The sequence below is a fragment of the Arachis ipaensis genome, chromosome B07 (assembly GCF_000816755.2).
Source record: "Arachis ipaensis cultivar K30076 chromosome B07, Araip1.1, whole genome shotgun sequence".
Classification (NCBI taxonomy): domain Eukaryota; kingdom Viridiplantae; phylum Streptophyta; class Magnoliopsida; order Fabales; family Fabaceae; genus Arachis; species Arachis ipaensis.
In genome coordinates, this window is record NC_029791.2 from 105,802,232 (window position 1) to 105,827,070 (window position 24,839).

Genomic DNA, 24,839 nt, shown 5'->3' on the forward strand with positions numbered 1-24,839 from the left:
ATGGTTAGATTTTTTCCCTTCCACTCTCATATAAGCCCATCTTTTCTCACTGTATATCTATAGTGTCAGCATACCTTGCTACATAGGCAGAATTCCCAACCAAAGCAAAGAGAAACATCAAAGGATTGACGCCCTACATATCATAAAAGAGACCTTTATTCCCGTAAACAAGTATCTTTATTGCAAATTGCGATGATAACTTGACAAGGGGGAGACATCAGACATGTCTCTACCATACCACTAACTCAAAAAAGTTTCCCGTTAAAAAATAATAAAGAAGAATAAAAACGAGTTTAATTTTGATGCACTGACGGTGTAAAAATATTTTACACAGTCATGCAATCACAACCGTTCTCTTGGATGACCATTCACGTAGTCAATATAAACGGTAGTTATTTTTGCTAATATGGCGTTATGTAATTGGATGCATAAAATGATTTTACACTGATAGTACATCAAAATTAAATTCTAAAAACAAATAAATAACTAGTTTTAAGGGTTGGAGTCTCTAACCTGAGTGTGACCCCTTTTCATCTGCAAAATTGATAAGCATCAAAAGGTCAATATAAACATAAGGGAAACCTCATTATATGATCTACTAGTAATTCAATGAAGCTTTCTAAAAATTGAAATTAACATAATAGACAGCATAACTTTCCAAGTACTCATGTAACTTTATTACCATTGCAATTATAAAATTTCTTGCCCCTATGTAACTTTTCTCTAACACAATGAGAAAACTTTGGACCAAAAAATACAACTCACGTTTAAACAAATTTGAGGAAATCTTCCACCCATGTATATAAATGCCATTGCCCAACCAAGTAAGGTCCCAATACTACTGTGTTCTACAGGATGCTCTGCTTGCTGATCACCACTAACCTGAAATTGTTGTAACATGAAAAGAACTGGGATTTTGTTTCATTCTATAAAACATTTGAAAATCAATATAAGCTTCAATTTTGTTAAAATAGAATCTTTTCCAGTGTCAGGATTTACCTAGCAATCAAAAGATATAACCAAACAGTTCCACATTTAAAATATCAGATTCATAAGTTACTGACTAGTTCTAATGGTATTATAATCAGTGTGAATAGAAGTAAGGAAATTATCTAGGTTCCAGCTGGAATTAGTTGGTTAGAGCAGAAGTTAGTTAGTTAGTTAGTTATGATGTTATTTCTAGTAGACGAGTGTTTGAGAATAAGTTCAAATGTTCAATTAACACTCGCAAGACTACAGAATGAGCTATATAAGATCAAACAAGAAAATATGCAAATAAATGTGTCATCGCTATTTAATTATTTATAGGGAGTTTTAGCGATGCAAAGATAAATTTCAGTAAAAAAATGCTATCTAGAACTAGGATTGATGAGTTGTCGAATTCTTATAGGCTTTCTTAACTCTTGGGGTCCTCCTTTTCTATTATTTCTCTATTATTTAACTTACATTATTATTATTATTTATCAATCTGAAATATTAGCTTTAAAACAATGTGTTAGTTAGAGGGGAATCCTATCCTTCACTCTTTTAAAGTGCAACATTCACTCCATAGGAGTGAAGGTCAGCATTTCCCATATATATATATATACTCTCTTCATTTTCATTCAATACATGGTTGTCTATGACGGATGTTACCACCAATAATGTAAACCAAACAAATAACCAAAATGAAAAAAAAAATTCAGCTAATAAATTGGGTTATTCATTCTCTTATAGTATACAGTGCCTAGTATAAATAATTAAGATGGAAATTCAACCAAGGCAGATAGTAACCAAGTTGTATCTTACATTACCTGAAAAAGCTTACGTCCGACGTAGATCACAAATTCTTGACTTGGTTTTTGGACCATTCCTCTATCTGATGATTGAAGCAGATTGAAGACACCAAGCAAAGTTAATGATGAAACCTGAGCAAAATCATAGATGTGAATAGGCTGCAATGCAGTGATAGTTAAATATGTAAATTTGAAGTCGAAAAGTTTACCAAACACAGAGTAGTTTTGATCTTTGAAACTGGATCAGATTGTGTAGCAGCAGAGGAGTGAAGCAAGGGCTCTTCTACTGGATCCTGGGCTAAGACGGATTCCGCTGTCAGAGATGGATACGTTGGTGACCTAATGAATTGAAAACAAGGACTTATAAGAATCTTCAACATCAAAATTCAGTTAAATTTCAACATTGAAATCAAGAAAACACTTAAAATGAAAAGCAACAAAATGAACATGTTGGATATATTCTGAAGAGATTAATCCAAAGAAACAATACAATTTGGAGCTCATTGTAGTTAATCATAAGGAACATGATATGAAAAATATAAACTATGCCTTAAATGTGATTAGTCTATTACTTTCATAACCCCACAACCGTTATAGTTTTGTCACGTCTTTATTTCACTCTTATAACCAAGTCATCATATTCAAGAATTACTTTTTTCCTTTAAACAGAAAAGGTCTTTAGAAGCTTGAGTACAACAGTATATGAAAGTAGCACTGCCTGATTTTATTATCATAAATGGATACTGAACCATTGATTAAAATAACCACCAATTTTTGTACTCAATTTGTTTTTTTCTAATCTTATCCAGTGATGTTGCAAAGGGCTGCCACTTCTTGATAAAACAAATCGACTTTCATTACTTTAATTGCCTGTAAAGTCCCTGGCCACCTCAATTTCTTTATCATTCATTAAGTTCAAATGTATTTGCATTTTAAGATTTCTATGTCACACTCAATAGAATTTTCAAAAAAAATAACCAAGACAAAGGCAGAACAACACATAAGAGATAGATAATTACTGGTGGCATATTTCCCTTCCATCAGAACTTCTTTTAGTAATGATCAGAACAGGAATTGTAGAACTCAAAGCATTGTGTGTAATATAGTCATCAAACTCCTTACTTTGATCAGCATCACTTCCATTATTCATTCCACTGTGGTTTTGTTCCAAATTTGTTGGTGTCTCAATTTTCCCATCATTGGCGATCTAGAACACAGATAGATACAGTATATTAGGCAATTAGAGATTACTATAAAGGTTGTGTTTGAACTTTATCTTTGAGATAGAAATACAAAGATCGAGAGACATAGACGAGGCTTTTTTATTTAAATAAATATTAAAAATACATTAATTTCCAAAATGCGCATCTGGTAAAAGCTTTCCAGGAGTAAGCTTCAGCAATTTCACATGGGACACTCGCAAAATGGGCTTCAGGTCCATTTCACTTGCAGCACTCGTGAAATGGACCAGCCCAATTCATGCGAACTAGAAGTTAATTGGCCATTTCAGGGGTGCCCTGAATGAAATGGAAAAAACGTATTCCTAGATTACCATGTGCGTATTTTGGAAATTAAGGTATTTTCAATATTTATTTAAGGATGGAGATGGATATTTTCTGTTCCTAATATTTGGAAGTCCAGAAAATATTTGTCTCCAAGATAGAAATATTTTGTGCCTCCATCTATTTCCATAACCAAACAAATTTCTTTCTCCACTGTCTCTATATTTCTATCTTAAAGAGAGTATCCAACACAACCTAAGTATCTCAACTTTGATAGAGTAGCTTATATTTTACAGTTTTTACACACTTTAGAATATAATTTTAGTAGAGAAATAGTATATAGTGAATCTTTTTCTCTCCAGCTAAAGTCTAATATGATAATATAGTCCAACAACAACAACAAAGCCTTGTCCCACTAGGTGGGGTCGGCAATATGATAATATAGTCCAAATAGGTAAAAGAAAATTGCCTCTAGAGTATGGAGATATATATAATGTGATTGTGTTACATCATATTTTTAATACGCTATAACTTTAGCAAGAAAACAATGGATGAAAGTATATTATGAATAACACTAACTCTTTCTCGATCATGCAATTTGATCAAGCACTCTTCAAGATATTCTGATATAAATATTGTTTCCAATTCAACCATGAGCTATTTCTGTGAATTAAATGAGGATATTAAAAACATTTTTATTTGTAGAAAATGAAAAGTATACAATTGATAAGAGCAAAAATGTTGAGTTTGTGTGAATTATCATCACCAAGATGTTATGCAAATCATTTCACATAGAATAAATTATACCTCCTCCGCAATTGATTCTCTATTTACATTCAGAGTCCTCATGAAATCTCAATCTCAATTGTCAAAGGAGGCAAAGAACATCAACAAAACAATAGCATGTCTGTGACCGTTTCAGAATTTAATCAATTTATAAAGTATGAAATTGCACCTTGAGCTGTTTATGATACTTCATAGGAGAATATATGTGTCCATAGTATATTGCTTGTAAACAAAGTGAAACAGTTATGATGAAATACAGCTGCAAATCAACACAACAGGTGAAAAAATCAGATTAAGAAAAAATAACTTAGTAGGTATAAGAATATATCAGTTACTAACTAGAATCCTTACCACTGCTGTATATAATTGTGTTGAAAGCTGCATAAACAAGAAACAAAATCATTAGCATACCCTTATTAAATTAAGATTCATCACAAAATCTGTGATTTTAAATGTATACCGAGCTAATTGTTATATAATGTGCGTGAATTATATTATGTTCTTGACTTCTTGTGTGTTATGAATAAATATTGGACTGAACATGTGTGTGCACACCAGGAATGAGCATTATCTCCATAAAAAGTATAGAAACCTTAAATCTTGATAATGAAATATTCATAAGAAAATTGATTTTCTGAATGAGTAGGATCCAAGAGAATATTGAGCATAAACATGTTTCCACTGCTCGGAATATAGTAACGCAGTATGTGTTATAAGTTTGTTATTCATATATCCTTTTGCCAGAGATTTAATTTGTGGCAAAGAGACAATTCGGAATAACTAGATAGGGTCATAGAGGAGTAGCCAGAATAATGTTCATGGCTTTTTAGCAATTTCCTTTCTTCAAAATCAAAGGTTAACAAAGAAAAGCATCACTTAGGAGACTTTGAATAAATTTCGCTTTCTCCAATATATAAAGTTTATAACTATTAAAATATTTAGTGTTTGTTGCAAACTTTTTTACTTAGCCTGATACCAAGCCTGTTAAAAGTGGAGAGTCATGTTAGGCTCTGGAAAAACCAACATAAAAATCTTTTGGGTATTTCTTTGGATTTGATTCAACAATCATCATTCATGTTGATATGAATGTTAACATAGGAGAAAGCAATGGCAAATTTTAAGATTGATCCTAAAAGGCATGCTTCTAAATATCTCAGACACAAGAAACACTCACGGTAGCTGGTTCCAGCAAGCATCCAAAGACGTTGAATATATCTCTGCAAAATTAAAAAAAGAAATAAAAAATTGTATGGAACTATTATACAGGTGGTGGGAACTTCATGCAGATATAATCAAAGAAACAGAAAAACTGAAATGAGAAGACTTGAAAATGTTACAAATTTGAGGACACAAAACAATCAATGCCATTGGTCTCTTTTCAAACCAAAATTTCAACATAAGTACTATTTAAAATGAGGTCTTTTACAATGTATTTTTTTTTTCAAGTTTTTCTTTGGTCTTTGTAGATTATTCAAACACACTCCACAAATCACATACGTATATAGTGATCTCAAAGTTGAAGGGATCATTCCCATCAAGTATAAAGTAGTGTTAAAGATTAAAATCTTCAACTAAAACCACAGAACAGATAAACAAAACTAACAATGAACAAATAATTAATACCTCTGGTTTTTAATATTTGTCACTCTAGTACAATATATTTAAGATTCTCACATTTCAGTGCAATATTTATTAAGCATCTTTCACCTAAACCCTCCAAGCAAAAGTCAATAAAATATTTATACTATAAAATAGTAGTTAAAAAAGGAGTATTTTAATAAACAACTTTGGTATCAATATATAAATGGCCAAAGTGACAGATATTGTGAACTAAAGGTAACAATTAGGAGCAAACAAATCACATCATATCATATCATATTATCATATATTAGGAATAAATAAGAACAATGCAACAACCCTCATCAATTACCCTATGATCCATGTAATCAAGAAAGTAGCAGAGAGACCCTCGGTTGATTTTTCTCTGTAGTTTGTGATTATTTGAGGTATCTCAGCAATGACCCATACAATGAAACCGATTGCGCCTAATGCCTTTGAAGTTTTTTCTCTCACATTACTCATCATATGCTTTTTGGCCAATTCAACACAATGATGATTTCCAAGACACAATGAGGTGGTGGAGCTTCCCAACATCCCCATTGCATCAAAACAAAGCTGCAATGTGAATTACCACCAACAAATTAAAGAAAAAAAAGTTAAATAAATAAATCATTGACAATGCAGACGCATAATACTGGAACACAAACCTTTTGGTTCAAGTATCATTTTACACTGTACTATACAATAAGAGATTCAGAAACACAGCATAAAAAGTTAAAGATATAAATAAAATAATATATCCATATAATAATAACATTGAAAAAGAAGTAATAGAACATGAACGGAATGTCGAGCTGTCCAGTTGTCGTATTATGAATTCATTATTCATATTGATATATTGGCACATTTCTAATTGACGTTGGTTGTTATTGTGTTGCAGTGTGAACCTAAAAAGAAAACTTTGAATCGTTCTAGCTAGGGTGTCTAAGCCAATTAAGAAACGGAGAAAGAAAGAACCATCAAAAAATTTATGGATAAAAGAAAAACTGAATCAACATTTGTAAAAATAAGCGGATTAGTCGAAAGAAACGAGTTAGGTCGGTGCATGCAAAAGAAGATATATAGAACATGTGTACCTGCAAACAAAACGGAGCAAACTGTTAAAGAAGCTGCTTTCTGTTGTAACAACGAGGGTTCTTTTCAAGCCAGAAAAGAGAGAGATAAAAAGAAAGTGAATGTGTGTGTGTAAATCTCTGTTATAAGAGTTTGAGAATGAATGAAAGAAAGAAAGAATGAGAGCACTCAGCGTAGTGTTCTAAGTATATATAAGTATATGATACTACTTCGTGTTTCATGTAAATTGGGTTCCGATTCCAATGGGATTTGATGGAGTAATATTGGATCTTGATTCTTGAAGGTCTTTGTTGACTAGAAAGTTTAAAAGTTAAAAAAAATTCTAAACAGCCTCACAATTATTTTAAAAGATATCGACGTTTTTAACAAAAAAAAATATTTAATTTAATTTTTGACCTTTATTTTTATGGAATTTATTAGCTTTTATGTTACATTTTTTTTATTTTTTTTTTATAAAAACTAATCAGTCTCATCAAAATAAAAATCAGAGACAGAATTATATATTTTTTTGTTTGGAGTCCTTATAATCTTTTTGAGATAATTGTCAAGGGTCAAATTGAGTATTCACTCTTAAAAGTTTATTAAAATTACGGTTTCATCCTTTAGAATTTCATTACAAAATGAAATTGTAATGCCATTTTTATCTTTATATTTATTACTTTCTTCTTTCATCGAATAAAATAGACTAGAGTGACAATTAGGTCTCTAAAGATTTTGATTTTAGATTAATTAATTTCTAAAGAAAAAAAAGTACTAATTTAATTTTTTACAATAGTAAACAACTTTATATCTTATTAATTCATCACGTAAAACTTAATGATAATACTCATATGTACAATTAACTTCTGTGATATCTATTTATGAAATTTGAAATATCATTATGTAGATAACAATTTTTAGAATAAAATATCACCTGTTTTAATGGAATTCGTGATAAATAGAAAGTAACTAATAAAAATTATATAAAAACTTAATAAAAAATAAATTTATACATATTATATCATGGTCAACATTCAAAAGCAGTCAACTCCTAACTTCCACATGTGGTGTGCGATATGTCATTTTAGAAATAACTTCATTTTTTAGATCAATTTCTTCAAAGTATCAAGGGTAAAAGAACTCAATGTTCATGCCCTTCGGTTTAAAATCATCATATGAATTATTATAGGACAACATGTGGATTAATCCAAACAAAATTTATTCTATTATATAAAAATTGGATGTCTGTACTTAATAATGAAACTGACGTGACATACTTTGAAGAGTGTTTTCCGATTTAATTATTTTAACTCATTCAATACAATTTATTGCACTGACTTAATTATATCAACTAATTAATTTGATTAGATATTTAAATATTAATATAATTAATATAATTTATTATAATTTATTAAACTTAATTAATTATATTACATTAATTATAATTCGTTATATTGGTGAATTAGTCTTTTCATTTATAAAGTCTAAAATAAAATAAATAAATTGTTATTTATTCTAATTAAATTTATTTATATACTATATATGAATTATCGTTAAGTTATAAAACATAGAACTTGTAGATTGTGATAAAAACGCAAATCAGAAAAAAAAAAACGCATACAATTATAGAAGAATTAAATCTATTCTCTTTATTTATTTTTAACCATCGTTTTAGATTTTAATTTTTTTTAAAAACCAGTGATAGTGGAATTTTATTGATGCTAGATAAAATTATAGAAGAATCAAATCATAATTTGCATTTATTGATGCTAGGTAAAATTATAAATTATTGCTCTTTCAATCAAATCATACCACATACAAAAATAAATTAAATTAAATAAATCGAATTTGCATCTCTATATAAATCGAATTGAATAAATTCGATTTAGGCAAATACGTAGTAAATTAAATTCATTAGGTTCGAATTATATGCAACTTCTGAATAATTATAATGTTATGGGTTTTTATATAAAAATTAATACAAAAATAATTTAAATTTCGTACAATATTTTTTTTGTATTTATGAGCTATTAAAAATGAACGAAAAAATATTGTATGAAATTTAAATTTTTTTTGTATGGGTTGTTGTATAAAATACTAATATCATTATAATTATTTATTTTGAAACAGAGTACAACTAAGATTTTATTAACAATTTTAAATAAAATATTTTTATAAAATTTTGAAATTTTTTATTATGAACACTTTTTGTAATTATTATAAATAATTTTATAAAATTTAAAAATGACTTAACAGATGTTATGAGTAAATCGTTTGACAAAAAAACTCATTACAAAACCGGTCGTATATGTGATTAATCGGTGAACCGTTAGAACTGGTTAGTTTTTTTAAAGGGTTTTCGGTTTGTTAATAACTCCTCCAAACGGTGCCATTTTGACTTTTTAAAAAAAAACTGAATCCCCAACGGCTTAAGCCCGTAACCCATTCCCACTCCCACACTTCTCTCCTCTCCTCTCTGAAATTGACGTGAAAATGAAAGGCCAAATCTATAACAGTTGAGATTCCTGATGAAAATAAAAGGCCAAATCTACATGGAGCTATTCAAAATTACATGGTATATGGTCCATGTGGTCCGTACAACAAGAATTCACCTTGCATAAAGAATGAATCATGTTCAAAGTTCTATCCTAAAGAGTTTAGATAGTGAACACTCATTGATGAGACCAAATTTTCCAAATATAGGCGTACTGATAACAGTCGAACAGTAAAGAAAAGGAATGTGTACTAGACAATAAGTTCATTGTTTCGTATAATCCAGAATTGTTGCTCAAGTTCGGGTGCCACATAAATGTGGAATACACATGCCAAACAAGTTCTATTAAGTATCTGTTTAAGTATGTACACAAGGGTAATGACCACGTAACAACTACTCTATACAATGCTGGTGATCCGTCAGAAGCCACACAAGTTGTTGAGGAAAATTAGGAATTACTACGATTATAGGTACATTTCGGCATGTGAGGCAGTCTGGCGTCTATTTAGATACGAAATCCAAGAGAAAGAACCATTTGTGATTAGACTTCCATTCCATTTGGTGGATGAGCAACATGTGGTTTATGGTGAAACTTCTAATGTGAATGATATCGTCGAAAGAGCAATATCTCATAAGTCCATGTTTTTGGGATGGATGGCGGCGAACATGTCATATCCCTATACTCGAAGTCTGACTTATGCTTATTCTTATGCGGATGTGTAGCTACATAATAATTAAAATAGCGTAGCTTAATCCATTTAACAACTTAAAAGTGGGATTTTAACCCAATTTTTTGCAGCAAATATTGAAGAATATTACCAACGACTTTTCTTGAATACTCAAAGAGGATGTATGAGTTTTCGAGATATAAGAACAGTAGGAGGAATAATTTATGCTATGTATAGAGATGCATGCTTCGTCCTTGGACTCTTGCAAGATGACAAAGAATTCATTGATGCAATTAAGAAAGCAAGCTCATAGGCCTCAGGATCATATGTTAGGAGGTTATTTGTCATTCTATTAATATCCAACAATATCTCAAGACCAGAACATGTCTGGGATAGATGTTGGTATGAACTCTCAGATGATATTTTGTATCGACAGAGAGCTGTGATGAACATGAGGGGTGAGTTTTTATTAATTACAATGATAAAAGTTCTTCCTTATTGATCATTTTTAGTTTGATTGAATTTTTACAGTATCATATAATATGTAGAATTAACAATGTCAGATGATGAGATTAAGCAGTTGTGCTTAATGGATATAGACAAGATCTTACGTTCCTATGGTAAAACCTTGAAAGACTATCCTCCAATGCCTTTTGCAACTGAAATTGATAGTTCTTTGTTAACCGAAAGGGTTATTAGGGAAGAGCTAAACTTTAACAGGGATGATTTAAAGAAAAATGCCTCAGACATGTTAGCCATCGCAACAATTGAGCGGAGATATGCATTCGATAAAATTGTTACAACTGTGTATTGTGATGAAGGGGAGTTTTTTCTTTGTGTATGGTCATGGGGGTACTGGAAAAATATTTCTCTGGAACCTTATGTCTGCTGAGATTCGCTCAAGGGGTGATATAGTGTTAAACGTTGCTCCGAGTGGTATTGCATCTTTACTTCTTCCCAATAGAAGAACGGCACACTCAAGGTTCAAAATACCGCTGAACATAACTGAAGATTCTGTATGTAACATCAAACCTGGTTCCCCTCAAGCAATGTTGCTGTTGAAAGCCAAACTTATAATTTGGGATGAGACTCCAATGGTTAGTAGGTACTGCTATGAAGTGCCTGATAAATGCTTGGGTGATATCATGAGGTGTTCTCCAACATATAGCAAAGATTTGCCCTTTGGAGGAAAAGTGGTTGTACTAGGTGGAGACTTTAAACAAATTCTTCATGTCATTCCACGAGGATCGAGACAAGATATAGTTCATTCAACCGTGAATTCGTCTTACCTTTGGAAGTTTTGTCAGGTGCTCAAACTAACAAAAAACATGAGACTCTCTGTAGAGACGACTGCTTCAGATCAAGATGAGACAGAGCAATTTGGTGAGTGGTTATTGAAAGTTGGTGATGGTCTAATAGGTGACAATATGGATGTGAATATGAGATATGTCTTCCAGGAGATATTGTTATTCCTTCTTCGGACCAGCATTTGATGAGTTGGTTCATTTTTCTTATCCAAATATTTTGGAAAACATGTCCTCAAAGGATTTTTTCAAAGCAAGAACTATACTGGCTCCCACAATAGACATCGTTGAAGATGTCAACAACCATCTGATGCTATCATTCCTGGAGGGGAAAATTATATCTTAGTTCGGATTTCATTTGTATGGATGAAGGAAATATGGAGTAGAGTCAACTAGATCTCTATGGTCCTAAATTACTGAATAGCATAAATTGCTCTGGTTTGCCTCCACATAAATTAATACTCAAGATTGGTGTTCCGATGATGTTACTGAGGAATATTGACCAATTCAGTGGTCTTTGTAATGGTACAAGGCTACAAGTTAGGAAATTTGGAAATCATGTCATAGAATGTGAAGTCTTAACGGGTAACAATGTTAGTCATATTGCTTTGATTCCAAGAATGAATATGGTACCAACAAATGAAACCGTCCCAGTTAGATTCCAACGAAGACAGTTTCCTATAATAGTATCGTTTGCTATGACAATTAACAAGTCTCAGGGACAAACTTTATCTCATGTTGGATTGTGCTTTCCCAAACCAATTTTTACACATGACCAATTATATGTGGCACTTTCAAGAGTTAAGAGTAAGAGAGGTTTAAAAGTTTTACTTATGAATCACGTAGGAATATCTGCAAATTCAATCATCAATGTTGTTTAGGGGTGTAGCTGGGACTCAACATACATTCACTTTCACTTAGTTTTGACTTTTTTGAGTTTTTGGGATTCTAGAGAGAGAAACACTACTTCTCTTAGGGTTCTTAGCACTATTAGTTCTGGCTTCAATTTGGATTTTGAGAGAGTTACTACTACCTTCAAGTGGAGTTATCATCGTCATAGTTTGCCTTTCTATCACTCTACTCTTTTGTTTTCCATTTAATTTCTTGTGGTCATATTTGAATATTGTTAATTTTGAGTTTATTAATGCAATGAACTATTTTTATATTTAATTCCATTACTTGTTTGATTTCTTTTAATTAATTATCAGCTTCAAATTTATTTTTATTAATTTAATTTTAATTACCATGTCTCCTATCTACTCCCTTTACATGTCTGTGAAAATGACATTCATGTTAATGGAGTAGAGCTCCCAACTTTGCTTTGGAGTTGATTAATTGAAAACCTTGAGTTGGAATACTCAAGTATTAATAATCTGTAATTAAAAATGGTTGGCTAACTCAATTTTCACTAACTCTAATCATTCCCTATGAAGTGATTAGGACTTGTGAATCAGAGTTAGTGTCACCTGCTTGACTTTCCTTTATTAGTTAGAGAATCACTAAGAGGAAGCGCCAACCTTTTACTATTATACTTGGGAAGGTCAACAAAGATAGAAACTTCAATTAATCTTCTCCTAGCCAAGGCCTTTTATTTCAATATCTAATACCTCTTGTCATTATTTATTGTTTTAATTGATCGTCATTTATTTTTCCGTTTCCAACTCTAAAATTTTTCAAAAAATTCCTGACCAATAAATTGCACCTTGTGTCAACTCTTTGGAAAACGACTTGGAAATTCTACTCCCAGTTATTTAATCTTAATTATGACACAAATTAAATTGATAATGATAAAGGAAATTTCGTGTGCTTTTATTAAAATTTCTTAACCAGCATTTTTCTTCCCATCAAGCTAAACAAACAAAATACACTTTTAACATAAAAATCTTTATAAAAAGATATTTTTAACATTTTTATTTAAGTAGGAATATTAAAAACGAAATAGCAAATGAAGGAATCAATAACCAAACGTGCGACGATAGAAAAAGGTTAGACAGATGCTCTGTAAGCTCTCCTTGGAGGCAAGCATTTCAAAAAGAAATAATAAATACCACCGTGACAAAAAGGTCATAATTAAGTAAATAATTTGGAAAATATTATTCATCACTCTTATCTACTGTCATCATGGACCAAAGAAAATGATCTGGCTAAAATTAAATTAACTTAAAATATGAAAAAAAAAAAAAAAAACAAGTAATTTAAAGTATTCTTGCTTCAAGGACCCCGTTAAATATACTAGTTGAATACATGAAATAAAATTGAATTAATTATAGTGGCAATTCAAGTAAACAAAATAGCCAATGTTCTTGATCGACAAGTGTTACACACTCCAATCTTAGATAGTAATATGTTATTAACGATGGAAATTTTGATCCTCCTTCGGTAGTTGCTTGCGGCAGTAATGAAGTATGAACACAACACAGCATACATAGAAAATCTAGCTGAAAAGTGTTCCGTTTCATGGAACTTACATGCTCCATTCATAATACTAACACAAATCTTTCCAGAAGAGCAAAAGAGTGGCAAACCGCAAAAATAACATTATAATTGATACATGAATACGTGACCGTCGTTTCTTTAGGTATATCAATTTAATAATAGGGAACTGATGACCAAACTATAGAGGCCAATAACTAACTGCTTAGAAGGGTTTATGTACTTGCACATTTAGTACTTAAATTAGTACACAATAAATTTAAAAATAAAATAAAATTAAAAAAAGAAAAAAAGAGAGGCTAATGTTATTTGTAAAAACCATCACAAATATTTCCAAGAATACAATAAAATATTCATTTCAATCTTTTTCGTCGACTTTGGCCCTCATTTGAACTCATGTACCCTTTCACCATGGTTTTAACTTTCACCACTTAGAACCAATCCTTCTAAAAATGAAATAATTTTTTTTTTCAAATAAAAGAATCACAGATTTACATAAATGATGTTCAATAGTTCCTAAAAATGATGAGTTCATGTCAACTCATAAGATCCTACTATTCTATGATTTCTGCTAAGGCCTTCAATCCAAAAGTTTAATATTAAAGAAATGCCAAACCAAACTAAAATAACGTATTAGTTCTCAAGACCTGCCCAAAGAATCGCTAAAACAATATGCAGCCTTTCGTCCATACATAACAAGAAAAATCAAGGATAGTAGATTTACCACATGAAGTTTAAAATTTCCATTACATTGAAAAACTTGAATTATTTGTTTTTCTTTTGTCAATCTGGAAAGGACTTCTCTTTAAGGATTTTTTCAAGGTGCTAACTCTTTCATGGTAACACAAATAAAAACCTTTTAATTTGATCTGTTTGAGGAAAAGTTGAAATGTGTTACAAAATGAATAGGATTAAGTTATACACTCCACTTAAATCAATTCACAGGCATACAATGATGTTCTGCATTACAAAGACTTGTTTTAATGCAATTTCTCTAACCAGCCATGTGGTGGAATGCAAAACCACTAGACTTCCATTAGGAGTTGTGTTTAGGGGGAAAAGGAAAAAACCTAAATCACTTTTAAGATGGTTTTTCCCCATAAAAAAGAAGTAGCATTCAAACAAATATTTGATGTAAAGAGCCCAAATGTGACTAAATTATTAAGTGCAAATGAGAATATTTATTCTATAGAGTCCAAGCAAATACTAGTGAACACATGCATGGTTAATATATGGTTCAAGAAAGATATAAAATCTGTCGTCATGCAACTGTTCTCAAAATGGAGCATAACCAGATCATATAACTAAGTACTTAAAAGATGTGTTTTCATTTTTCCCTCCAAAAGAACAAGGAAGCAGGGAAGAAAAAAAAATGACCTACTTCAACCGATTCCTCAGGTTTAAGTGTACTTAATGCCCTCTCAAATAAAGCTCGTATATTTTGGTCATCGTTCAAACATTTCAAGAAATCAGCATATCTAAAGCATCATGAAAACATTCTTAATACTCAGTCAATAATACTTTGAATATGAAAGGAAATATTTTTAATAGAAATGACGACATGTACAACCAGTGAGGCAATACGATATCATCTAACTCGGAAAAAGAGGTAGTACAAGATCAAAAGAACTAGTACAATTTTTGTTCAGAGACAGCAAAGACATAACAATAAGAGGCACATAAACCAACATTAGTGGATGTATGTTTACAAAGATCCAAATATTAAGAGAGCAAGCTAGTCATACTAAGGATATGTTGAAGTGATATAATATCTAAGTATGTGTTGACTAGATCAAATCAAAATCAGATTCTTAATTCCTTTCATGAATCTTTTATGTAAATAAAATTAGTTATAAATATTTTTTTTTGGTTTAGCTTAATTTTAGGGATTTTATGATTAGAAATCTTTCCTTTATTTTAGACTAGTATCTTTCCTTTTATTTTTTTTTTTCATTTTCTAGTTATTTCTATTTCTGTAATTTCTCTATAAAGAGGATGATTTCCTGTACATTTGATAGTACATTTATATTCAAACACTTCAACTTGGTATCAGAACAGAATCTCTGCACTGTACCTCTGATTTATAATTATGACTGATAGTTCTTCAGTCATTAATCCTGAACAGAAGGAGAACACCACTCCTACTCCATTAGATTTAAAATCTGAGCAACGGGTACTAGTTAGTGGTGACTCCACACATTTCGACTCAATAGGTCAAACTACCTTAGGTGGTCTCAATCCGTTCAGATGTATATCCGTGGAAGAGGGAAGATTGGATATCTCACCTGTGAGCGAAGCCAGCCTAGCGTCACTGACCCACAATATAATATGTGGGATACCGAAAATTTCATGGTGATGACATGGATGGTGAACTCAATGGAAGATGATATCAGTAGTAACTACATGTACTATACCACTGCCAAAGAATTGTGGGATAGAGTAAAGGAGATGTATTCTAATCTTGGGAATAAATCGCAGATTTATGAACTTACTATAAATGCTAGAGAAATTCAACAAGGGAGTGACAATGTCACCAAATATTTTCACACATTGAAGCAGGTGTGGCAGGATCTTAACTACTTCAATAACTACAAGTGGAATTCAGCCACTAATGCCAAACACCACCAACAAACAGTGGAAGAAGGGAAGATATTCCAATTTCTTGCAAGACTCAATGTGGAGCTAGATGAAGTTTGTGAAAGAATTATTGGAAGAGCAATCCTACTCCCGATTGGAGAAGTATTTGCTGAAGTTAGAAGAAAGAAAACTCGTAGAGCTGTGATGATGGAAAAAGGCAAGACTTAACAGACTTCTTTGGAGTCTAATGCACTCTTAGTAGCACATGCTGCACTTAAAAGTTCATCAAATCAAAAGCACCCTTCCAATCTTTAGTGTGACCACTGCAATAAACCTCGTCCCACCAAAGAAACCTGCTGGAAGATTCATGGAAAACCAGCATATCTTAAAGGCAGTAAATCCAGTTCCAAAATACATTCTACCCCAACTGCTCATGAGGCTGAAAAATCATTGAGTAAGGAACACGTTGAGCAGCTCATAAGGCTGTTAAATTCCAGTTCTGTGTCTAGTACTCCTAGTGGTCCTTTGGTTCAAATAGGTAATTTTAGTATTTCTATGTCCCTTAATTGCACCTCAAACTTGAATGCACTATGGATTGTCGATTCAGGTGCATCTGACCATATGACTGCTTTTCTCCTTTATTTAAACTTATTCTCCTTGCTTTGAAAATGAGAAAATTAGAGTTGCTGATGGTAATTTTTCATCTATTGCTAGAAAAAGTACAATTAAATTGTCCAAAAATATTGACCTAAAAAATATCCTACATGTACCAAAGCTTTCTTGTAATCTTCTCTCTATTAGTAAAATCTGCAAGGATTCGAATTTGCTATGACATTCTTTGACACTCATGGTATTTTTTAGGACCAGACTTCGCAAAAGATGATTAGCAATGCTAAGATGATGGATGGGGTTTATCATTTTGAGGATATTTCGGAGGATAAAATAGTTCAAAGATTTAGTGGTATAAGTTCTATGCCTATAAAGGACCAAATAATACTCTGGCATAATAGACTAGGACACCCTGGATTTCCATATCTCAAACATTTGTTTCCAAGTTTGTTTAAGAATATTGATTCTTCCTTACTTAAATGTGAAAGTTATATTCGTTCAAAGAGTCATAGAGTTCCTTATTACTCTCAATCTTATCATGCATCTAAACCTTTTCCACTTGATTCATAGTGATGTTTTGAGTCCATCGAAAATAACAACTCAATTTGAAAAAAAATACTTTGTAACTTTTATCGATAACCAGTTAACCACACACGACTATGTTGGATTTATCTTATGCATGAAAAATCTGAAGTTTCTAAAATGTTTTAGTATTTTTCAATAATGGTAGAAACACAATTTGACACAAAAATTTCAATATTAAGAAGTGATAATGGCACTGAATACTTTAATAAAAATCTTGGTGAATTTCTTTAAAAGAAAGGTATTCAACATCAATCTATATGCCCCAATACACCCCAACAAAATGGCGTTGCTAAAAGGAAGAATAAATATCTTCTTAAAGTAGCACGTGCCATTATGTTTGAGGATAATGTTCCAAAGTATTTATGGGGAGATGCTGTCCTAACGAGTAAATACCCATAGTCGTCCCTGAGATTCACGCAATTACCCATAGTAATCCCTAAGATCCCGATTTTCCTATTGTAGTCCTCCAGATAGAGCTTCGAGCACTCAAACTAGTCCCTGACCATATTTCAGGTGATGACTCATCACCGGAGCGGTGACGTGGCCTCAGATTGCCACATGGGACGGGTCCAAAACGTCGTCGTTTTGAGTTTGGCGCCCTTGAAAGCCAAAAACGACGCCGTATAGTTGTTATTTAGTATGAAAAACAGTTTTCTCCCCCAACACAAACACTTCATTTCACTCATCTCTTCTTCTTCCACCCTCTGACTTCTTTTTCATCTCCCCATCAATGGCGTAGCAGTAGGGTTGTATTTGCTGGGTTTAGAAAAATTTGAGAGAAGAAGTCATCCGACCAGAAGTTGTTATCGTTCTTCCCTTCCTTCACCATAAACACGAAGTTCTGACGTTGTGATCAGACTCAAGGTAACCTTCCTTTTTTTTTTTTGCTTTGCATTTTTAATACAGTTTTGGTTGATGATATGCAAGTTGTTAGTGTAGTTGAGGTTCTGGAGTTTTGGTGTCATTGTAATGTCTAGGGTTTGAATCTTGGCTGGAATTTGTGGGGTTGCTGTAATACCCGAATGAAACAGGGATAAAATAGGGAGATGTATGGAGGATTGAAAAAATATGTTTTATTGTGGTGATTATTTTTCTTTTTTAATGCATCAGTAGGCTTTCAAATTCTCCCTGTATATTATAAAAATTTAAAATTTCTTGTAGATGAAAGAGAAGTTGGACATCATGTTTTATCATGGGGGTGACTTCAAAAAAAATGCAGAAGACACGGTTTGGTGGCCAGATTTTGTCAGCCGTGGGGTTAGATACAAATCATCATATCTATGTCATAGCCTGGGCTATTGTCAGAGTGGAGAATACAGAGACATGGAGATGGTTTCTTGAGCTACTTCATCAGGACTTGGGGTATTATAAAGATCATGGCTGGTGCTTCATATCAGATATACAAAAGGTGTGACCTTATATTGATTGTCTTGCTTTCATTTTATGTGATCTTATATTAAGAATTGTGCTGTTATGCTTACCGTGAAGAATTGTGCTTTCATTGGATATTGATGGTTAGTTGTTAGGGTGTCACGATTATAATTTCAGGGACTATTATGTCTGTATAATGTTTATAATGTTTATTGAATCTGGCAGGGACTGATATCAGCATTGAAAGTGGTGATGCCTGATGTGCATCACCGTTTCTGCGTCTGGCATTTATGGAAAATTTTCAACAAGAATTGGAAGGACTTACAGCTACGGAGACTTCTGTGGGAATGTGCAAGGGCAACAACATACCAAGAATTCAGGGATGGAATGGACAAGATCAAAAGGTTAAATGAGGGTGCTTGAGCATACTTAGAGAAGTGGCCAATGGATGCTTGGACTAGAAGCTTATTCAGCCATAAGCCAAAGTTGGATAGCATCTGTAACAATGCCTACGAAGTGTTCAACTCTAAGATCAAGGATGCACAAGCCAAACCCATCATAACATTGCTGGAGGAGGTAAGGATGTTTGTTATGCGTACCATAGCGAAAAACAAGGTAAAGCTGCAGAATCACACTGCAGAATCACCCAGATGGAAGTGTATAAACAGGAAGAAGTGTATGAAAGAAGAAGAAGAAGAAGAGATGAAGAAGACAAAGAGGAGAAGTGTCTGAGAATTTGGGGATTTAGGGTTACATATAATAGGAGGGACCAATCTGGGTAAAAATTGGAACTTAGCCAGCTCAGCTAGCCGTTGGGAGCCCTCCAGCGTGGCAATCCAAGGCCACGTCAGCGCTCCGGTGATGAGTCATCACCTGAAATATGGTCAGGGACTAGTTTGAGTGCTCGGAGCTCTATCTGGAGGACTACAATAGGGAAATCGGGATCTTAGAAATTACTATGAGTAATTGCGTGAATCTAAGGGACGACTATGGGTATTTACTCCTGTCCTAACAGCAGCCTATCTCATAAATCGAATGCTCACACGTGTGTTAAATTATTGCACACAATTGGATACTTTCAAAAAGAATTTTTCAGCATGTAGGTTATATTCTGACTTACTTTTAAAAGTATTTGGTTGCACTGTGCTTTTGCATACACCTTCATATCGAAGTAAACTTGATCCAAGGACAAAAAAATGCATTTTTATTGGCTATTCCCCAAATAAAAAAAGTTATAAATGTTTCAATCCACACACCAAGAAATTTCATGTAAGCATGGATGTTACTTTTTTGGAACATGAAACCTTTTTCCAGAAAAATTCTCTTTAGGGGGAGAATCTAGGTGAAGAAAATTTTTTTCATGAATCTTTACCCACTCCTATCTTACATATTGAGGATACAACTTTCACTGATCAACTAAATTCTGAAACAATTACAAAACAAGTTGTGAAAACCAATTCTGAAATTGTGCCAGAATGAGTTAGAACCCAAACAGAAAAAGAAATACTACAATCAGAAAAGGAGTTTCTATGTTATGTTCGGAAATATTCGAAGAAGACTAGAGACCAGCCCATCATCTCTGTACCAACCTAATCTGAAAATCCGGAAGATGGCCCAACTGTAGTACTTCAGGAACTTCCAAGTAAATATGAAATTGTCACTTCCAATAATAACTTGCCAATAGCCCTTAGAAAAGAAACCAGAACCTGCACAAAAAAATACTCAAAACCAGCACTAACTATCCTATTTCCAATTATGTCTCTTACCAAAAACTCTCCCAAAAACATCAAGCTTTTACTTCTAAAATTACAAATCTGTTTGAGCCTAGGAACATAGAGGAAGCACTAGATGATCCCTATTAGAAATTAGCAGTGATGGAAGAGTGGCATACACTCAAGAAAAATAAAACTTGGGAGAGTGTAGATTTACCACTAAATACAAAATTAGTTGACTGCAGATGGGTTTTCACCATCAAGTGCAATGCTTATGGAAGCATAGAGAGGTATAAGGCTAGGTTAGTAGCTAGGAGATTTACACAAACCTATGGAGTAGACTATTCGAGAGACTTTTGCTCCAGTTACTAAACTCAGCTCTGTGAGGATTCTCTTATCTCTTGCTGTGAATTACAATTGGCCTTTACATTAATTGGATGTAAAGAATGTTGTTCTGAATGGGGAGCTAGAGGAAGAGGTGTTCATGAAACTTTCACCTGGACTTGAGGCTGAACTAGGGAGGAATAAAGTATGCAAACTAAAGAAATCTCTCTATGGCTTGAAACAATCCCCAAGAGCTTGGTTTGAACGACTTAAAATGGTGGTGAAGGGACTTGGTTATACTCAAAGCCAAGCTTATCATACACTTTTCTATAAACATTCAGTAGCTAATAAAATTGTCATCTTAATTGTATATGTGGATGACATTATTCTGACAGCTGATGATTTTTTGGAGCTAAAAGACTTGAAGGAGAAGCTTGTCAAAGCCTTTGAAATCAAAGAACTTGGCTCATTAAAAATACTTCCTTGGAATTGAATTTGCAAGGTCTAAGGAAGGCATTTTTATGAACTAACAAAAGTACATCCTAGATCATTTAAAAGAGACGAGATTACTTGCTTGTAAAGCTGCTGAAACACCTATAGAGTCTTACTTAAAATTGAAGCCAGCTGAACCAGAAAATGTAATGGACAAAGGGAGATATCATTGGTTGGTAGGGAGGCTAATCTATTTATCCCATATACGCCCGGATATAGCTGTGAGCATGGTAAACCAATTTATGCATTCACCTGGTCGAGAACACATGGATGCTGTCTTTAGAATCTTAAGATATTTGAAGGGGTCGCCTGGGAAAGGGTTACTCTACAGAAAGCATGGACATCTTCAAGTAGAAGCCTATGCAGATACGGATTGGGCTGGGAATGTCATGGCTAGAAGGTCAACATCTGGGTATTGTACTTTTGTTGGCGAAAACCTGGTTAGTTGGAGGAGTAAAAAACAGAGTGTTGTGGCACGAAGTAGTGCAGAAGCTGAGTTTAGAGCAGTGGCTCATGGAATATGTGAAGCACCATGGGTAGAGAAAATCCTACAAGATCTAAAAGTTCCCATTTTTCCACAAATGAGGTTGTATTGTGACAATAAATCTGCAATTTCTTTTTCTCATAATCCAGTGCTGCATGATAGAACTAAACATGTTGAAATTGACAAGTATTTTATCAGGAAAAAAATTGAAAGAGGACAAATTTGCATCTCGTATGTTCCAACCACGGAATAATTAGTAGATGTTCTAACTAAAGGATTAACCAAGAAAACCTTTGATAGCATAATAAACAAGCTGTCAATGAAGAATATCTTCAAATCAAAATTAAATTCCTAATTCCTTTCATGAATCTTTTATGTAAATAGAATTAGTTATAAATATTTTTCTTTTTTGGTTTAGCTTAATTTTAGAGATTTTATGATTATAAATCTTTCTTTTATTTTAGGCTAATATCTTTTTCTTCTTTTCTATTTTCTAGTTATTTCTATTTCTATAATTCCTCTATAAAGAGGATGATTCCCTGTATATTTGATAGTACATTTATATTCAAACACTTCAACTGTATGTTGATTTGGTTTGATCTTAGGTTGATTTAATCGTTATGATTAGATTGTTTGTTTATGATTAGGTTGATTCAATGATAGGAGGGAATATAACTCACTCAAGAATGTAAACAGGCTCATGCATAAAGCGTTTTAGCCCAGCATCAAAAACATTATGTGCCATCTGCATGGAAAAGCCGGAAAAGTAATCATATTATCATTTAGCCTTTAACTAATGAGTCTCATCTTCTTCACTAGAAGACATTCATCCAGAAGAATAGTTATTGTAAAGCACATGAATGTATGCAATACATATAATAATCAACTAACTTTATAAATACACAAAGCAAAAGACATAAATAAAAGGAAACAGGTAGGACCTTTGGATCTTTGTCAAGACACGGCCATTGTAGCATAAGCAACATAAACATGATATGTGCAACTTGGAGATTCGCGTGCATCCAGAAAGTACTTCCGGGTTGCTTAGAAAACGAATCAACTGTACCATGAAACAGATGTCACTTCTTTTGCAAGGATAACTAGCGGGGAGACAAAAAATATAAAATGCTCTACACAAAATAACTTCATTTTTCTTAAATGAACTTATTGCAGAGAATAAAATGTGTATTTTATTCTTTTCAGCACAAATATGACTTCCACTAGTGAAATGTGTTTGGAATCTATCATCAAATGCAGTAGACAAAACATATGGGCAAGCATAGAGTTCTTTCAACTAAGACGCAGAACAAAGCATCTAAACTTGAAATTCTGTCATGCAGGAAAAGTTCTAAAATTTTATCAATGATTTTCAATTCATAAAAAGATGGGAATAACGAACATACTTGGAAAGAGGTAAATACCAAATCGGTATCCGAAAGATTTTGGCACTGACAAAATGATATCTGACTTTTGTTATTACAAAATAGCCCCCGGAAGATTTTAAAATTTGACAAAATTACCCAACCGTGAAAAGATGACGTCACAGTAAACGGGAAAACGCTGATGTGGCCGTCGGCAAAGAGCTCCAGCAACGTTTCCAATGTTCTTCTTTGCCATGGCAGAAGGGGACGCAACAGTGTTATGACAGAGGGGACGCATTCTTCTTCTTCTTTGCCATTGCGGAAGGGGACGCAGCGACGAGGTGCTGCCATGGCAGAGGGGAGGCAGAGGGACGCAACGGCATGTTGAAGAGAAGAAGCGGCGAAGACAAGAACGCGACGAGGTACTGTCATGGCGGAAGGCGACGCAGCGGCGTGCCATGGCGGTCTAGTGGAAGGGGACGCAAAAGAGGACATAGCGACGTGTTGAAGAAGAAGCGGCAAACACGAAGAACGCCATGAGATGTAGCGGCGTGCCATGGCGGTCTTCTTCTTCAGCTGCCATGGTGGAAGGGAACGCAGTGGCGTGTTGAAGAAGAAGGTCGCTGGAAACATCGTGGAGCTCTTTGCCATTATCGGAGCTCTCTTCCAAGAGCCACATCCCCATTATCGGAGCTCTCTTCCAAGAGCCACATCAACATTTTCCGTTCACTATGATGTCATTCTTTCACAGACTCACGTTTGGGTGACTTTGTCAAATTTTAAAATTTTTCGGGGGCTATTTTGTCAATAACAAAAATTAAGCAACATTTTATCAGCACCAAAATCTTTCGAGTACTGATTTAGTATTTACTTCTACCTGGAAATTATCCTTAACTAAAATGTATGGAGCACTAAAATTAGGTAAAATTACTCAGTAAGTCCTTGTAGTAGTTTCACCAAAATTCAATTGTTAAACTATCTATTTGTCTCTGAGCTTTCACAAGTTTACACTTACTAGATTGACTTATTATACAGTGAAATGTTAAAATTTAACGGAACAAATATACATTCCATGTATTGTCATACAAATTCTGAAGTATCAATCACCGTATACAATAAAGTATGCCCTCAGTAACACACATCACAACCTATACACAAGTTTGAAAAAAACTGCAAAGTTAACTAGGCACTATGATTTTTATTTTGGTTCCTCCTTGGCCTCATCAAGGTTCAAATTGTTTTGAACTTGTTCATTGTGCTCATTTTGCAGAGGTCTTTGTCCTGGAACAAGCTGCCCAACCTTTGGGTACTTTTCTATGAATTTATATTCCCAATCCTCTAAAATTGCGAGCTCTGACTCGTCCAAACCTTCAAGGTTCCCATTAATATCGTCCGGTTTAAAAGACAAAAGTGCTAGGGCTCTACTGCATTCCTTTCCGGTAAACATCGCATAAGCCCCACCAGGGCCATAAAAATTCCTGCATACAGAATAATCCTTATGTTTTTCGGCAAGGCAGGGTGCACGCCCCCGCGGGAGGGAGCCAAAAGCATTTTCTAAACAAAATTTGCAAATAAGACAATTCAAACACATTACGATAAGCTGAGGCAAATTTAGTTGCTGATTTCATGATTTGAACCAGTAACCTTAAAATCATATAGAAACAACTCAACTAATTCTCCAAGACTTTC

At 33.3% G+C, this 24,839-nt stretch overlaps 3 protein-coding genes across 3 annotated transcripts in view; 1 reads left to right on the plus strand and 2 right to left on the minus strand.

Moving 5' to 3' along the window:
- Positions 1-6,986, minus strand: part of LOC107608407 (probable vacuolar amino acid transporter YPQ1) — an 8,512-nt gene extending 1,526 nt beyond the window's left edge. Inside the window, exons 1-11 of the mRNA XM_016310202.2 lie at positions 6,760-6,986; positions 5,994-6,238; positions 5,238-5,280; positions 4,415-4,441; positions 4,233-4,322; positions 2,795-2,982; positions 1,985-2,114; positions 1,794-1,907; positions 766-882; positions 514-534; positions 75-133 (exon numbers count right to left, since the gene is read on the minus strand). Of these exons, the coding sequence (XP_016165688.1) occupies positions 75-133; positions 514-534; positions 766-882; positions 1,794-1,907; positions 1,985-2,114; positions 2,795-2,982; positions 4,233-4,322; positions 4,415-4,441; positions 5,238-5,280; positions 5,994-6,223 (1,019 nt within the window). The 5' untranslated portion in view covers positions 6,224-6,238; positions 6,760-6,986. The remainder of the gene's footprint in view (positions 1-74; positions 134-513; positions 535-765; positions 883-1,793; positions 1,908-1,984; positions 2,115-2,794; positions 2,983-4,232; positions 4,323-4,414; positions 4,442-5,237; positions 5,281-5,993; positions 6,239-6,759) is intronic.
- LOC107607569 lies at positions 9,636-12,083 on the plus strand. Its single transcript, XM_016309504.1, has 4 exons — positions 9,636-9,918; positions 10,447-10,589; positions 10,720-11,363; positions 11,714-12,083. Exons 1-4 carry the CDS (start codon positions 9,636-9,638, stop codon positions 12,081-12,083), a joined length of 1,440 nt encoding a protein of 479 aa, XP_016164990.1.
- The window catches only part of LOC107610074 (membrane steroid-binding protein 2), a 2,567-nt gene continuing 1,889 nt past the window's right edge, over positions 24,162-24,839 (minus strand). Inside the window, exon 2 of the mRNA XM_016312145.2 lies at positions 24,162-24,628. Coding sequence (XP_016167631.1) covers positions 24,349-24,628 — 280 coding nt within the window. The 3' untranslated portion in view covers positions 24,162-24,348. The remainder of the gene's footprint in view (positions 24,629-24,839) is intronic.